At 36.4% G+C, this 17861-nt stretch overlaps 1 protein-coding gene across 1 annotated transcript in view; it reads left to right on the top strand.

Moving 5' to 3' along the window:
- ATG2B (autophagy related 2B) overlaps positions 1-17861 on the top strand; it is a 44978-nt gene that overhangs the window by 22963 nt on the left and 4154 nt on the right. The window contains exons 21-37 of the mRNA XM_010150437.1: positions 3-153; positions 997-1196; positions 2069-2149; positions 4259-4365; positions 4641-4733; positions 5571-5641; positions 6644-6720; positions 6965-7135; positions 7598-7739; positions 8670-8872; positions 9843-10069; positions 10744-10852; positions 12691-12885; positions 13469-13570; positions 14767-14845; positions 15699-15903; positions 16858-16927. Coding sequence (XP_010148739.1) covers positions 3-153; positions 997-1196; positions 2069-2149; positions 4259-4365; positions 4641-4733; positions 5571-5641; positions 6644-6720; positions 6965-7135; positions 7598-7739; positions 8670-8872; positions 9843-10069; positions 10744-10852; positions 12691-12885; positions 13469-13570; positions 14767-14845; positions 15699-15903; positions 16858-16927 — 2283 coding nt within the window. The remainder of the gene's footprint in view (positions 1-2; positions 154-996; positions 1197-2068; positions 2150-4258; positions 4366-4640; positions 4734-5570; positions 5642-6643; positions 6721-6964; positions 7136-7597; positions 7740-8669; positions 8873-9842; positions 10070-10743; positions 10853-12690; positions 12886-13468; positions 13571-14766; positions 14846-15698; positions 15904-16857; positions 16928-17861) is intronic.

Genomic DNA, 17861 nt, shown 5'->3' with positions numbered 1-17861 from the left:
AGCAGGATGATGGAAGTACACTGGAAGGGAAATATGGTGAATTCTGGTTCGAGTTCAACAATGGTTCACTTTTCAGTGTGACTAAATACGAAGGCTTTGAGGACAGACACTATGTTTGTCTCCATTCTAGCAGCCTCAATTTATATCATCAAGGTAGAGGTGGCTTTAAGACTACATTTGAAATGAGATAAGCTTGAAGTTTTTAGGAGATGTGCTTTTTTTCCTTCCCCCCCCTCTGATAGTGTATCATTTGACACTGCAGATTTAGTTTATGGCTAATGCTCCTAAATGCTACTGTAATATGACTTCATGATAACTGTGTTTGCTTTAGTTATGGTGTAGCTCAAGCTTTCCTTGGCTAGTCTTTAAGGATACTGTGGTCCTCTGGCAATTTAGCTGTACAGTCTGTTCTTTATTATGAAAGTACACATTTAATTTAAAGAGGTACAGGTTACCAGTGACTGCCGTATCTTTCCTGAGTAGGTAAGTGTAGTCAGCAGGTGAAGAATTTTAAGCTGACTGTCTAGTCTGTATGGCTGATAACCTCTGTGTAGTTAAACCTTCTAAGGTTTTCCCTTCAGATGTATCTGAATTCATGGTAGTCAAGTTAATTGATTTTCAGTGCAAGGCTTAATTATGGTGTGTTTAGAGTTTAACCTGGCACTATCTCATAAAAAGAAAAGGAGAGACCTGTTCCTACCTCTCCGCATCACCCATAGGAGATTTCTGTCCTTTATGTCAACTTTGCCATTTTGTTGTGCACATCAAAAACCGAACCCTGTAGTCACATTAAAGATTTTTGCTAGAACTATGATTTTAAATATTGGATAACCTGTAAGGTGACCCTTCAGAACTTTTGGCTGTCAGTGTGCATGACTGATTTTGTTAGTAATTAAAATAATTTTAAAGGCATTAAGCATCAAAAGGATTTTCCTTAACTCCTCATCAGTAACAGCTTTGAAGCATGAGGTAACTCATTCTAAAATTTCTTCACAGGTTTGGTAGATGGGGTCATCCCTTCCTCTGAAGTACGACTGCCCAGCACAATACGTCCCCACTGGTTAGAACCTACTATTTGTTTTTCTGAAGAAGATGGTCTTAGTAGGACTACTTCAGATGGTGTAGGAGTGGATTGTCAGAGTATGCTAACCGTTGCAGTCAAAATCCAGTCAGATAAAATAGAGAGCAATACAAAGGTTTGTGTTTTCAAATTTGTGTTTTTATAGATTATTTGAGTTATCTCAGTTTATATGGAAGCATCTAGGTGTGGGATTACAAGGGTTGTATATGACTAATCTGAGCTATTCTTCCCGAAACTCCAAATTTTTGGTTAGAATCTTTTGGGTGGATTGTAAAATTGAAGTAACAACTTAATTTACTAATTCTTCACTTTGATCACACTGTATTTCTTTACTGAATGCTTTTCGTGGCCAGTTAACTTCTTGTTCTTTCGGTGAGTTCTAATCTGGTGCCAAACCAGGCAAGAACAAAAACGAAGAGTTTTAATCTTTCTGCTCAGTTTAGTGGGAGTGCCATCTAATAGGCAGCCTTTGCTTAGTTATTTGGAGTGGTACTGGTAAATAAGTGGTACTTTTGGCTTTGACAGTAGCATTCATTAACATGGCTAGAAGATGACCTCTTAGCTGGCATGGTGGTGACAAACAGGTTGGTGGAGTTATCTAGAGAAGGAGGAATCTGCAGACCAGCACAATGTCACGGCAGCTCACTTGAGTCAGATTTGAACAGCGTAAGATAGAACTACATTGGGTTGGTACTCCCGGTAGTTCCTGATGAATCCCAGAAGGAATGGACAGATAGCCTTCCTTCCTACCACCACCACAATATTGTAATTTCTAAACTGTCCTGTTGCGGAAAGGATTACATTGTGTTATCCAGGGTTTCTGTATTAGGAAGCAAGTTTTTTGTAATGTTTATCCTGGCCCAGTCCTTCCTTCATTTGTAGACACTTGGAAATTCTGGGAGCAGAAAGATGACTGTGCTTGCAACCTAGATGTCAAATAGTCATGTGTATTTCATGTGAGCTGACTCGTGCCATTTTGTTGTGCAGGAATTTCTAGTTGCTGTTGGACTGAGAGGAGCCACCCTTCAGCACAGAGTGCTGCCTTCAGGTTTAAGCTGGCATGAACAGGTCAGGTCGCTACAGTTTTCTCGACTACATCTTCGATTTCGGTCTCATTGCTTTGATCGCTGCTTTAAGTACTTTTACATAAATACTTTTGGGCTTGTTCAGCCTGGAGAAGAGGAGGCTCCGAGGAGACCTCATTGCAGCTTTCCAGTACCTGAAGGGGCCTACAAGGAAGCTGGGGGGGACTTTTTACAATGGCCTGTAGTGACAGGACAAGGGGTAACGGGTTTAAATTGATAGTGGGGAGGTTTAGATTGGATATCAGGAAGAAGTTCTTCATGGAGAGGGTGGTGAGGCACTGGAACAGGTTGCCCAGAGAAGCTGTGGATGCCCCATCCCTGGATGTCTTCAAGGCCAGGCTGGAGGAGGCTTGGAGCAACCTGGTCTAGTGGAAGGTGTCCCTGCCCATGGCAGGGGGGGTGGAATTAGATGATCTTTAAGGTCCCTTCCAACCCTAACCATTCTGTGATTCTATGATTCTAAGTAGCAAAGTGAACCTCAGTGGAAAGTATTTGTGTTAGGCTGTGTCTTATTACCTTGCTCTGCTCTTGAAAATGTTATTCTTTTCTTCCTTGTCTCTTTTTGAGACAACTGACAGAGTGTAGCCTTGCTCTTAAATTCTTACTGGTGTATTCATTTGCTACAGTTCCTCTCCTCATCCTCAGTCTCTGCCCACAATGTGCCAGGGAGTGTTTGGAGCTTTTGGGGGTCTGTTTTGTTTTGTTTTCTAAAATGTTCAGATGGAAAATCTCAATAGTCCAGTGCTATACAAGAACTTAGATATTTCTTGATGTAAAAAAACACCCTCAAAAAAACCAAACATGCTGCTTACAGCACTGAAAGTGTTTCTGTATCTTTCCCTTCTGCTCACTTTGTTCCTCAAGTCCGGGTTTCTCCCTTGTCTGTTTCCTGTTCTACATCATGTAGATAGCAGTAAAGGAAAAGATGACTTTGGAAAGTAGTAAGCAGCAGTTTACACAAACACTTGTAGTGCAAACCTCTGAGTTAGAAGGGTTGTGCTCTACGTTTGGATGTAGAGGTGTAGCGTAGCAGGCAGGGCTGGAGACCCTTGACCCAGAAGCCATGCATAAACACGCGTGAGCTAGGTTGTGCCATTAGCAAAGCAGCAGTACAGTTGCATCCACTTGCATGCACCATGCTGGATCGCATATGGTAAACCCTGTCATCCAGGCTTATCCTGCCTGTCCTCCAGTATGTATGGCATGCATGTTTTTACATGCATTTTTACTGTATAACTGCATGGAGCTGAACTTGGCGCTTCGGACTCCGCCATGTCATTACTTTCTTCTCAGCCTAAGTGTTCATTCAGTCTGCTTTACACAGTGTTGCTTATTTGCTCTGGGAGTTTTTACTCAATTATCATGGCCTGTAATGCACTTGGGAATCTTTTTTGGAGGGGGAACAGGGGAAATAAAAAATTGGCCAAAGAGGTGGGTAGAGGAAACGATTAAAAGGTTAGGAATGTAGGTGTGTACCAGGCTTGGAGTGATGTAAGAAGTTTAATAGCGTAATGGATTTGAGAGAGCTATGACAGATCTTAAAGAGGAGGATAGGAGCTTATTTTATGAAGTAATTAATGAAAAAGCAGTGTATACAATACATGTGCACATTTGTGATACTGAGCATATTTCCTGCTCTGCTCCCTCCCCCCCCGTCCCCAAATGACCGATAACGTGCTAACTTGAACAATGTACAGTATTACAAGTTAAGTTGGCTTTTCAGATAAAGAGCACAAAGAAAATACCAACACTGTAACAGCTGCAAAGAAAGATGAATGAGATTGTATTTGGGAAATGCTTTAAAAATGGATTGTGAGGTGTTGTACAAGTGTCTGTGGATTGGTCTTTCCCATACCCTTGAGGCTGAGGATTGAATGTTCTATTTTTTGCCCTGTTTACAGTCCATGCTTTTCTATAATCAGATACTGGGTAAGCACCTTTAAATAAGAGATTGTGCACTCCCTTTTGCTAATTATGCTTTTACTAATGAAGCATTTTGTTGTCATACCAGTTACAGAGTTTCTCTTTTCTAATGCATCACTGTTTATTAATTTAACATATATTGAAGTAATAATATGTTTGTGATTTTTAGATTTTATATTTTTTGAATATTTCTGATGAGCCTGTTCTGGGATATAATCCTCCAGCTACAATTACAACTTTTCATGTACATCTGTGGAGTTGTGCTCTTGATTACAGGTAAATAAAAAGCAAGTGTATGCCACTTGGTGGCACTGCAGCTATGTATTTATCCTTTAGGAACATTCAGGTTTTCATATTGTAAAGAATATTTATTTAGGCTTGTTTGGAAAAAGTATTTGACAATAATCCCTTAAATTGTAAGGAATTTAAATAGGATAAGCACTTGCCTAGACCTTGGAAGATCTAGTTAAGTAACTGTAACCTGTAAGACTTTGATTGTACTTCTAAACAGGTACAGATAATTAATTTTTTTTTTTCCTATTTATTGTTAGGCCCTTGTTTTTGCCAGTCAGATCTCTGCTTACTGTTGAAACTTTCAGCATTTCCAGCAGCGTTGCAGTAGATAAATCCTCTTCTACTCTCAGGTATAGTTTAAATTTAAATTATAATTTAGGTGATTGTGAAACATGGAAGCTCTTGTAAAACTCGTCATGCCTGTCTGCATTTTTTGACCTAGGAAGCATTCATGTGGTGTAAATGATCACACTGGTTTGCATCTTTTAAAATGTACTTTGCTTGTCTGTAATCCTTCTGTTTTATTAGGTTACATAACCTTTTTCTTTTTGATTGTATTGCTTTAATAACAAGCAATTCTGCAACATGAGAAAGTTGAAAGATGTCCTGAAATGAAATTGTGTATTTTTTGTTAATTAGTAGCACCTTAAGTTTTCTTAAAGATTTGTTATTTGGGGATAGTATAATAATTAAGGAAATATTTAATGATTACTGAACATATCTGTAACTCCTTTAATAATTGTTCTTGCAACTTCATTTGAATATTTAATGTTATACCTGTTCTGATGAGAAACATCTGCTAAATTGATTGTTTCTGTTGATAAAACCTTATACGTGAGCGATGAAGCAAATGTGTCTGTTTCTTCCTTTAAAAAAAAAAAAAAAGGGGTAAAAAGGAAACAAGTGTTAATTCTGTATGCCAAAACCATTACTTTTTATTCTAGGAAAGATCACATATGTAAATTGAAATGTAAGTAAAATTGTGATGGCAAAAATTCCTTGCAGTGATTAACTTATTGGAAATTATGGAAGTGAAGAGTTTGGATTTAAGATATGCTTAAATAATTTTTTGTAAATTTTTTTTTTAATTTTAATTAAAATATTTTTTCCTAAACTAATTGGTGAATTGCACAGCATTACTCTAGCCTGTTTATTTCTTCTTTTTTTTTAAATTTTTATTCTTTTAGGATAATTTTGGATGAAGCTGCTTTGCATCTGTCTGACAAGTGTAACACTGTTACGGTGAACCTCCATAGAGGTAAGGATGCTTTAGATGTGACTAATGAATTGCAGAGCCTAAAGACACAGAATTAGAGGCATATTCCGCATATATAAAGGTTATTGAAGAAGAGGTCTAGGAGATTAGGAGCAGCAAGTTAAATATGAATGAATAATGCAGTGTTGATGAAAATCTCTGCTCTGGTTTGGATTTGTGCATGCAGGGGTATGTCAGAGAACAGCAACTTGCAGGTCCTTCATTTTCTTGTTACAGTTCCATTATGGGTATTTGAAAAAAATGTATTTTTAAAAATCTGGACTTGGCACAGAAAGAAATCTTCATAGAAAGGAGATCTCATTTTAGGAGCGATGTATTCTAAAGAGTTGAACTTGAAAGATGTTATATGGCACAGAGTTTGAGGTTCTGGAAAGAATGATACCAACTAGTTGGCTCTAGTTCAATTAGTAACAACCTTTAAAGACTGAGAAACTTGAATCAATATTTAACAAATGAATTGGAGAAATAATCAAATTCTTTGCTCACAAATGTGTGTATTTAGCTGAGGTAAGACTTTGCTAGTGAAGGACAGAGTAAAGGCATACCTGTTTCGTTTAAACAAGAAAGAGGGGATAAGTTCCTCATGGTACTGAAAGATTACTACAGTATGAAAATGTCCTCTTCTTCACTTCCAGCTGTAAAACTGCTGGGATGCTCAGTCACCCAACTTCTCTGTGCCTCTATTTCTCTAACTCACACAGATGAGATGAGGATAAATGCCTAAAAGATTGCACTACACACAGATGGTGGCAGTGGGAATGATATATTGGATTGAAAAGATTTGAGTTCTTGATTTAAGTGGCTGAAATTTGAACTCAATAGTAATCTTCATAAAAGAAGGAAATGCAGAGGTATAAAAGGTTTTGATAAAAAAGATTGCTTTTTATGCTCATGCTGTTTCTAATGGTTTAATAACCAAAAATACATAGTAAGGATGATGATTAAGTCTTAATTTTGTTTTTTTCATTACTCATTGTCTTTCAGATTATGTTCGTGTAATGGATATGGGACTGCTGGAACTAACCATTACGGCAGTAAAATCTGATTCTGATGCAGAAAGAGTAAGTATTTACTCACACATAAAATAAAATGTAAAATCTTCATGACAGATTGTAATTTGAAAATTACTTTATTATGCTTAGAATTAAAGAAGATTTTTCAGTTTACATGTACTCTTTTCTTTTTTTAAGTCCTTTTTGACTAGGTAAGTGAATCAATTTAAAACCAACTGTGTGTATAGGCTGTTTTTATGGAAACTTAGGTTGCATTGAAGTGTACCCTTATCTTTGTATCGTTGCTGTCTAGACTAAACCGCGTTTTGAGCTGCACTGTTCCAGTGATGTAATCCATATTCGTACCTGCTCCGATTCGTGTGCTGCACTAATGAATCTTATACAGTACATTGCAAGTTACGGTGATTTACATCCACCCGTGAAGACTGAGATTAAGCGTGGAGTTAGCAAGCCAAAAATGAAGGTATAAAATAGCAAAGTAATATCAACTTAAGTTTATGTTTCCTGGTAATATGTTGTAATTTTGACATTCCCATTCTATTTCCAAAGAATGTGAGATTTCCTGCAAAGAAAGTAATGATGACATCTAACATAAAATGTATGTCAGAGTAAAATAGTGACTTTTCTTCCTGCTTTAGTCACTACTTAATATATTAAAATATTTTGTGCTGTTTACCTATTGTGCTTTTATCTAAAGAAGGAAATTCCAGGACATACACAATCTAAAAACCCTGAACTGTAATGGTCTAACCTACTTTATGAATCATCTAGCTCAGAGTTTCAGCTCACTTGATGATTTATAAAGTTGAGGTTGTTTCTTCTTACCGTTTGAGAGACACATATTGAGCCATTCTAGCAAAATGTTATTCAGCACAATATTGGAGTTGTCCTTAAGATGTAACTCTGTATAATTCCACTCCTACAGGTAGAGACCTTTAGCCAGCCATCTTCGCATGGACCAGTGCTTGCTGAATCAGAGCAGCAGATTTTACGGGATTTGATGAGTGATGCAATGGAGGAAATTGAGACTCAACAGACTGCTTCCGCCATGAAGGCTGAGTCTAATGGTAAGAATCCTCTGGAGGCATAAGTGCACACAAAGTACAACCTTTCTGGAAGGCAAAAGGGATTGAAAGTTTTGTTTATGTAGAGATGCTGTAACAAGAATGGGAGCATATCTTTTGTCTGCAGTCTTCAAACTATCAAACAGATTCTTGCTTTTAAAATCAGTAGTTGAAGGATAATTTAAGATTCTAGTCAAATATGTATTACTGAGATACTGACAACAGCAAGGAAGGAATCTCATTTTATGGGATTCTGTCAAGACCCCAGATTTTCTAGGAGTATGAGGTAGTATGGGTGTAAGTTTATGTGGTACAGTGCAGTGTGAAGGAATCAGGCCTTTATTCTGTGTATGAAGGCAGTCCAGGAGGACGACACAGTTCTGAGTCACAGAAAGAACTTTTAACCGAGTAAACCTGTCAATTATCAGATAGAACAAGATAATAGATTTTTATCACAGGATTATGGCTTCTGCATCATGGCTAGAGTTAAATCCAGGTTTAAGTTGGCTAAGGATTTTTTACTACAAATAGAATTTCACTATTCTGTGGTGTCTGGTCCCCTTTTTGATGGTGGCAGGTGAGCAGGCTGTGTAGTACTGAAAGTTACCGATGCTGTGGTCTTACATGTGGACATAAAGATGTTTTGGTTTTTTTAGTGTCTGTGGGGTTTTTTACTAATAGTTTTTCTATATTTTTGTCAGTTTATCTCTACTAGTAACTAGTTGTGATGGTATTGTAATCACTTTCAAGTGTACTTTATATGTAATGTTAGGAATTGATTTAAGATAAATAAGCAAATTCACTTGATGTAATTGAAGTTACAAATTTTAGTTAATTTATGTTATTTTGTTCACATTATCATATTTTTGTAAAGATTTTTCCACTGAAACATGTGTGGGTTTGGGTTTTTTTTTTCCCTCTTTCAACTCTCAGGAGTTTTGGATGACAGATATCAAACTCAGGAGCCGTCTTGCTCAGATCTCTTCCTGTTTCCAGATGAAAGTGGAAATGTCTCGCAAGATCCAAGTCCCACTTATGCTTCATTCACTCATCACCTGATAACTGAGGCCATGGGAGATGTTCCTGCAGAAAGTGATGATTTCTGCATTCTTTTTGCACCCAAAGTTGCTGTTGCTGTAAGAATTTTTGAGAATTATTAAAAAATCCATATAGAAACTGTATTAGAGAAAAACTTATATAAGAGTTGGACAAATTAGACTTCATAGCTTTTTGTGGTTGCTTGGTGATATTTTTATTAGTGGGCAGAGTAGCAGAAAAATAATATTTCTGTTTGAAAGGACTTTATGCATTGTTATTGTTAGGAATCAGTGCAAATATTTTTCAAATATATAGGATTTTTCTATATCTCAGCAGTACATAATTGTTCTTTGATCTGAATATTCCACTGAACGATAGTGACAGTTTTCCTACATTTCGGTCATGGTTTATCATTGCCACTTTGACTTACACTAATAGCATAGTTAGAAAAATATGTTTTAAGCAAAATACAGTATTTATCGAAATAGTAGCTTTACACGTCTTCTACTCTTTTATTCATTTCTCATAGTCTAAGCTTTCAGTGCTTTCATGGGCTTACAATCTTTGCCAGAACTCAGAGAAAAGCTTGTGTGCCACTTCACACCATGGTCTGTCCACTGGGTTAAAAGATTTATACTCAGACTCTTTGGAAACAGCCTGTCTTCACGTTTTTCATAGTATCTGTCTGTATTGTTAATACACAGGAAGTAGTTCTAGATCACTGATCAGAAACTGTATTTGACCAGTTATCTTCTGAGCTTGCTTGTTTCCAAAAGTGCTGATGTGGTAGCCTGGGCTCTCCCATGTGTTTTTGTTTGTTTTCAAATCTTGTCTACAGTTTAGATGAGGATGATATTTTTAACTACTTCTTAGCTTATAGTTTATTTTTATGTGCATTTGTCTTTAAGTTACTTTATAAGAATCATTCCTAAACCAAGCCTGTGTTGTATAAGCTTTAGAAGACAGTATGGAATAGTTTTTTTTCTTTTCATAAGAAAGAATTAGATATCTCAAGAAAGCAAGCAGATTTCACCTTGTCAATGCTATATACTTTTCTTTTTTAATTAGGATAAAGAGGAAGAGCCAGTAATAAAAATAATGGTTGATGATGCAATTATCATAAAGGAAAATCATTTCAGCCAACCTATTAAAAAAACAGATACAAGCAAAGCTCCCCTGCATTTTCCTGTGCCTCTGGTACGCTATGTTGTAAAGGAAATCTCTCTTATTTGGCATCTTTATGGCGGAAGGGATTTTGGGACTGCACCACCACCATCTCCAGCTAAAAGCTTCATGTAAGTGTTCGATGCATTTCTGTAGATTAGGACATTTCAGATACTTACTTTTCCTGTGGTTTGAGGTTAATCTCGCTATTCAATCCCCAAGTCTCCCTCGCTTGCTTCTTCACTACCTCCTCACAAAGAAGTTAGTGTTGGAAGGGACTCTCAAGATGATCTAGAATCTTATTCTTCACTTTAACTCCACACAACAGAGTGTATTTCTCCTGTGTGTTAACTTGGATAAGCTGCATTTGGTTTTGATGTTTTTTTCGGGATGGAGGGATGGGTTTATTTTTACGGGTTACATTAGACACTAGATTTTCCTGAAGCGGTTGGAGCTTACAGAGCGTAGGAGACGATTCCTATGGTAGCTGAAGTCTAATTTTCAGCATGTCATGTAAGCTGAAGAGTAATTAATATTATCACAGCCAAAATTAAGGAGATGTTTTATGAATGTTAGTGTGGTGGGGAGCCTACATCTAGCATTATATGTGTGTTAATAAATGACAGTATTCATTTGGCTAACAGTAACACAGCATTCAGTATTTTCTAGTATTTTTCTCTTGTAACCATTAAAATCCTAGTAAGTTCTATATCCAGTGAAAAATACACACTTTCAGGTTGGATAAACAGTGAGGTAGCTTTAAATTTAATCTGCAAAAGTGTATTTTTATTTTTATTGTTCCCAGAAGTCCCCACAGTTCTCCTTCTCATACACCAACAAGGCATGGACGGAGTACAGCATGTGGGGGAAGAGGAAGAAATCCGGACTTCCTAATGGAAATACAGTTAAGCAAGGTGAATGACAAAACAGCTTCAGCCAGGACTGTCTGCGTGTGAATGTCATTACATTTATAGCCCTTTGATAACAACTTTCCGTTAGAATTCAGTAGGATTTCTTCCATTAGTATCTGCATCCAAGCAATCACTTGGAAGGTGATGAATTTGAAATTTATTTAACAAAAACCGTATTTGTTCTTCTAGCACAGTATTTTTTTATTTACTGAATGAATATGTTCTAAAGATGAAGGATATTTATTATAATATTCCTAAAGGTTTTTGTTTATTATAACCACATATTCAACTGCTGTTCTATTCTTCTGTCTTCAGTTCTACTCGGAATTCATGCACCTATTATGAAATTAAATTCTCTAGCAAAATAACCAGGCTGTAGATCCGTTGAGTCACTCAGTGTATCGGTTGATACTAAATAATGTCCAGTTACATCACAGTATCGTCCCTGTATTTCCCCTAACATACTTAGCATCCTTCAGGCATACGTATGTTGCTGTAGGCTTTCAGCCTGTGCTTTGCTCTGTCGTAGCAACTAGATGCTAGATTCTGGTACTGTGAAGCACGTTGGCAAGGAGTTAACCAAATTTCGTGTTAAATGGATCCATAACAAAGCCTTTTTAAAATAAGGTTTTTGCAAAGATTTCCATAAACGTGGAAGGTACTCCATAAAGCTAAATGCCTTTTGTAGTCTGTGTGTGTTTCTGGAGCTTAAAATTAATCCTGTTAGCACTTGCCAGAAATGTTTGATACGTATTTTAGCCATTTCTAGAAAAAACATGACATTGCAATAAAAAAAGAGGAAAAAAGGAAGTGTTTAATATTCCACGTGGAAAACTTTGTAAGTAGGAGTATAGTAATCTCTTAATTTGGAGGTATTTAATGAGTTGGTGTTAGTACTGAGGTATAAAGTCTTTCTTTTTCCCCTGCTTGCACCTCTAACTTGGTACAACGCTTAATAATAACAACACTACTGTTTAAACAAGAAATTAAGGAGAAGAGTATCAAAACCGTAAAGTTTCTGACCAGATTTTGTGATAAACATCTATTTTTCTCTTCAACACTGAAAAATACTCGTTATTGCATGAAACGAGTGCTGGGCACTTAAATACAGGGTTTCTTAGCATCTCCGTACATGGCCAGTAGAGGCCACTGTCTGCCTGCTGTGTGGGCTCTGCTTCCTCAGTGCAGGCAAGGATGCTATGGGGGTTCTTGAGACAGGGGCTGGTTTGTGGGTAACCACAAGTCTTTGATTGAAAATGAGAACTACATTGTGAGGTGAACAGGAGAGAATTCAGCATTCTTTAGAATTTAAGAAAGGTAATGAATTAGAATTTATATGGACTAAAGTGAGGAAATGAAAAGGAAGCTGAGACTGGAAGATGCTACTCGAGAACTCTGTTAGTAGGGGAGAAACTTTACTGTCCTAAACGTAAGCAGGATTCAAGAATTGCAAGATTGCCTAATATAGGCTTCAATGTCATGTAAGAAAGATGTCGGGATTGAGAGGGAAAAGCAGAATTGATACTAAACCGAACAGCAAAACCTGTTCTTTGTCTCACACTGACTCTTTGTTTTGGTTCAAAATTGCATCCTAAAATGAACATGTACACAGGTAGGAAGTGGAAAGTTTCTACTGCTAGATATGAAAATCTGAGTAGTTTTGAGAAATCCTAATACTATTCTTTTAAACTTTAAATAGTAGACAGATTTTAAAGTTCTTATGTGTGGTTTTTTGGTGTGTGGTCGTTAGGGGTTTTTAGAAATTTTTTTAGTAGTATTGTATTGTTAAAGGTTGTTTTTCACTGAAGCTGATTATACTGCTTATCTTTCCTTGTTAAAAGGTGAAATTCCAGCATGAAGTATACCCTCCAGGTGGTGCAGAATATGAATCCAGTCTGTTGGAGCAGCCAGTGTCCCGTCAGGTTTTTATTGTTCAAGACCTGGAGATTAGAGATCGCTTAGCTACATCACAGATGAATAAATTTCTCTATCTCTACTGCAGTAAGGAGATGCCCAGAAAAGCACATTCAAACATGGTACAGTTATGGAATATGTTAATTCATTCTAATTATAGTGGTGGGACTATCGTTGTGGGGATTGCATACATTTCCCAATCTTGCAGAAGAAGGAACATGAGGTCATGTAACACTGAAGTAATGACTTGTTGGTAGTTATTTGCTTGAGTCTTTGTGGATATTAAAACTAATTTAAAAGTCAGTTTGAATACAGTATGTCAGGTATTCATATTTTTGAGATTCTGTCAGTTTAAAAAAAGTAGTTGTGCAGGCTACTTTTGGTAGCTTTCAGGCTGTGGTTTTGAACAAACGTTTGTTTGTATGAGTGTGATTAGACTGCACATGTAGTGAAAAATTGTACTTTTATTATATACTGTAGTCTTACTGGTTCTATAAGGGATATATGAATTCGGGTGTTTTGAGGTTTCTTATTTTATTTTTCTTTTTATAACATCTATAATAAGCTATTTATTTAATACTGCCTTTATAATTGGTAAGTAGCATCAGATTAGTACAGTGCTTTTGCAGTAAAAGGGTTTCCTAGCTAGGGATTTAATAATTGGGAATGTTAGTACTGTTATTTATCTTGTTGCTTTTTTTTCAGTTAATAGTTAAAGCATTACATGTCCGTCCAGAGTCGGGCAGATCCCCACAGGAATGTTGTTTACGTGTTTCTTTAATGCCACTTCGCCTCAATATTGACCAGGTTGGTTGTGCCAATGCAAAAAAATCAAATAAACTTTTATTTACTTTCATGATCTTTTTTTTTTTTTACCAGATAGTTGTAACCATCATACACCTTATCTTGGTTTGATACCTTTTTTATTTATGATAAATCACACGTATCTTTGGATCTCTGCTGCTTTGTTTATTTCCATGTTAGAATTTGCCTTTCCCTTCAGCTATTACAGAGACTAGCCTTTTTTCTTCTGGTGATCTCAAATGTTTTTAAATCATGGATTTTAAAATGCACATACTTAGTCTTGAATGATCTAGCTTTGTTTGCTCAAAAAGCAGATTTGGTGTTTTTAATTGAAAAAGGTTAATCATTAACCCAGAAGCTATTTACAATGTTTTAGTCAAGGGCACTAAACACTTGAGGACTGCTTCTGCTAGAAAAATTGAACTCTGTATAGTGTGTAATTATTTCGTAGAGAAAAATAGCATAGAAATACTGCCATTTAGTGAGGCAATGTGTTCCCTCCTGCTTACTTTTCCAGATCTCTTATATTTTGTACCATTAAACAAAAAATCACCTTTACAACTCCTGCAGAATTAACCATAGCTCTCTTGAAAGGACAGGGCTGCATGCAGTCATGTTAGAAATTGGTTTTTGTACTGCTTAGGCTGTCTGCTTATCAGTTGGAAAATAAAAAGATAAAGTCCAAATGTCATTAATGATAGGATGAGCAAGGCACCAATCTGATGCATTTTTCAGTTTTTAAGACATCAGCAAGATGTTAACAGTGATATTAATGACTTTTAATGAAGGAGTGGCAAGATCTGATCTGGAATAGTTTGTCTGACGTTGGCAGTATTAGAGATGAATATAAACTATACTTGAATACCCTTTTATTGGAAATTAGAGGAAAGTTTATAGCCATTAAAACAGTTTGGTTCTTGGAACAGTCTCTAAAATGAGAGTAGAGATGATGAAAACATCCCTGGAGTTTTAAGACAGAGCTAGATAGATTATGAAATCATGTTATATGTAGCAGGGGGAGTTACCAAGAGGGTCTTCCTGGTTTCTGTCCTAGATTTCAGTGTGGCTCCTGCACATGTTAAAGGATCAAGAAGAAGAAATGGGTTTGTTTAGAAATAAAGAGCTGGCATAGCAAATAGTATTTTTTAGACAGTTGAGTATTTTTTTTAACCTCATTTGTATTTTATTTTTCACATTAGGATGCCTTGTTTTTCCTGAAGGATTTTTTCACTAGCCTCTCTACAGAAGTAGAACTCTTAGTTACTCCAGATCCTGAAGGTATGCTTTTCAGAAATCTCATATAAAAGTGCTGCTTCTTTCTCCTTTAATGCACGGAACATGTCTATAAATTCACATGTGAATCTCGTGTGTGTAAAAGAACTTAGGTTAGTGACCAAACCCCAACATTTGTAACTTTTGGGAACACAGAAACTTTGAGTATTTTAGTTTTGTATTCAATAAATGCCAACAAAGGTCTTCAACACCTGGGATCTCCATTGTATAAAAGTTTCCACCAGAATGGGAGCATATTCAGTTAGAAGTTCTGAAAAAAATTGAGGACTGTGTATATAATATTAGTAGTTATTATTAGATAAAACAGATATATTATTGAGTACCTCTTGCATAAGACAGTATGACTGTCTACTAGCTTGAAGTTGTGTAACCCCTTGAGAAAGGAACAGTACAAGAATATAAATAAGCAGTACAATATATGTATACAGTTAAAGCAGTACTTTTAATCAACTACATAGTCTGATGCAAAACCCACTATATATTGAAAAGCCTGTTTCCTTTATTAACTATATTTGTGTGTTTGTTAGCAGCTGTACTTCACCTGTTTCTGTTGAGATGTCATACTGAAATGCATTGGTAACGAAGTACTCTGCAGTACTGCCATTAAAAGTAGATGGTTTATTCATACTGATGCATAAACCTCAAATTAAGCTTCTTGTAATATTATCTGTGGGTAGTTAAGACAGTGTCTTTCTAAGAGAATCTGAATATTGTCCTATTAGTAAATCCTATTAATAGGCATTAGAGCTTAGTAAGGACATAGTAATTGTATGAAAACAAATCTTTATGTAATCGCTGTGAAAAATGATAGTTTACTGTGTGCATCTTCTTACCTTAGTTAAAAAGTCTCCTGGTGCTGAAGTTACGTGTAGTTTGCCCAGGCATGTCAGCAGCCTTAAGGACCCAAGTCCAGTCATTTCTTTCTCATCACACAAGCAAGCAAATGAAAATGGTAGCATTGATTCTATGGATGTGGTTAATGGAGATGATCATCGTTTCTCACAAGAAGTGACGTCATACAGTGATCAGCCAGTGTTTTTCAGGTAAACTTTCATTACAGAATTTCCTGTGAGACAGCTGTTGTGCAGAATGTTTTAAGTAAGTGTGATGATAAACTGTTCAGACCTTATGACAAGGTGCATTATTTTTGTTTGATTACTGACTGGTTGTGGAAATCAAATATATTTGTTTCTGTCACTGGAAGGTAACTGATGTTACTTTTATTAACTTTTGCACACTACTCTGCACAAGAAAATAAAATGAAAGCTCTGCTGTGTACAGAACCAGTAGTGAGATGTTCTACAAAAAGGAACAACCTTTGTGTTCTTACAATGTAAATTAGCTCTAATATAACCAGATATGAGAGTATATAAAGGAAAAGGATATCGTGGGAGAGGTATGAGATTATCACAAGAGAATTTCTAATATAGTCCTGACAGGGAAGTGATTGTAAAAATTGCAGGTGCTTCTGCAGAAGGGTTTTTTTGTGTATTGAGATTTTAAGTGCTTCTAGCAACAGATGTGTGCTCTGTTAAGCAGTGCATAGCCAGATTATGAGAGAATCGCTGTGGTTCTGTTTCATCCTATACATCACCAACAGAATTTTTTAATAAGCTCCAGCTGTAGGGCTGAATTTTGCCCACAAAGCAATCATTAGCCATACTTTTTTTTTTTTCCTGGTAACTGAAATTCATGCTGTGAAAATTGAGGGAAGATCTTCACCTGCAGGATTAGTAGTACTTTTGCAGGACTCCTAAATTTATTATAAATGCTAACCTCATCTAGATGTTAATGAACCAAGAAAATCTGAATTTGCTGGTGTATTTTCTACACTTACTCTGAAGCACTAACATGGTAACTAGAGAATTTATGGCTTACAGAAAAGGGTATGGCATCTTATTCTGGGAGGGTGGGAAACCATGATTTTTTTTTTTTTAAGGATAACTTTTATTTCCTTTTCATGTTTCTCACTGTAAAATTTCCTTTGTATATCCCAGAGAATTTCGTTTTACATCAGAAGTTCCCATACGGCTTGATTACCATGGCAAACATGTATCAATGGATCAGGTTTGTGTATAACGCTGATGCTGTAGAACAAAAAAATTGATGTTTGTTTTGGTGTAATGTGTCTGAACCCACCCCCCTGCCCCTGGGTCAGGGTATATTTTTATGTTCCTACTCATTATTGATGGGATTTTGAGAAATTCAGAACCCTTTCTTTTCTCCCCTTAGTTTCAATAAAGCTTAACTTTGTTTCACTCTTAATTTGAAAACCGTGGGGGTGAATCCTCCAGGTGTGATTAGCTCAGAATACAACTTGAAAGTCACATTTATCAACTCAGTGACTGCCTGGAAATCTTTCTACACAGCTGTGGTGCCCCTCAAAGGATAATACCACTGTCTGATGCCAGAATTGTGCATTTTCTTTTCTTCCTCATTAATGCCAGAATAAAGTGTTGTCTTTTTTATTATTTGTTTCCTTCCCTTGCAGTCCAGTAATGTATGGGCTTCAGTGGCAATAGCAGATTAAAAAAATGCTCGTAGTTCTCTTTAAAATATGTATAGGTTGTCATACTGAGTGTATGGAGCAGACTTCAAAAAATCCTGTTTGCACATCCAGATTTGTGCTGTCATGGCAAATCAGGAAGGAAATATGGAGAAGTAAAAGCAGCAACTTTTTGAATTTGTACTATTGCCGAAGAAATCATAACATGAAGTAGCTGCTTCAGAATGCCTGGAACACACTAATGCCAGAGTGATGTTTATATAATATCTTAATATTTCTGAAGAAGCCTTCCTGTATCCAGGCATTTCTTAGCACAGCCGATTAAGCCAGATTCCGTCTTTTGCAAGTTTTGATGTAACATAATTCATAGCACTGTAACGAGTGGCATTTGGGAGACTGGGTGAAAATCAGTTTAGACAGAAATACCTGCAGTAAGAGTTGAGGTGACAAAATTACTCTTCCTGTACAATATGTAGGTGAGAAGCAACTCTTGTG

Source organism: Eurypyga helias, unplaced genomic scaffold (assembly GCF_000690775.1).
Source record: "Eurypyga helias isolate BGI_N326 unplaced genomic scaffold, ASM69077v1 scaffold1674, whole genome shotgun sequence".
Classification (NCBI taxonomy): domain Eukaryota; kingdom Metazoa; phylum Chordata; class Aves; order Eurypygiformes; family Eurypygidae; genus Eurypyga; species Eurypyga helias.
The sequence above is the reverse complement of the archived record's forward strand: the minus strand, read 5'-3'. Positions and strand labels throughout refer to the sequence as shown.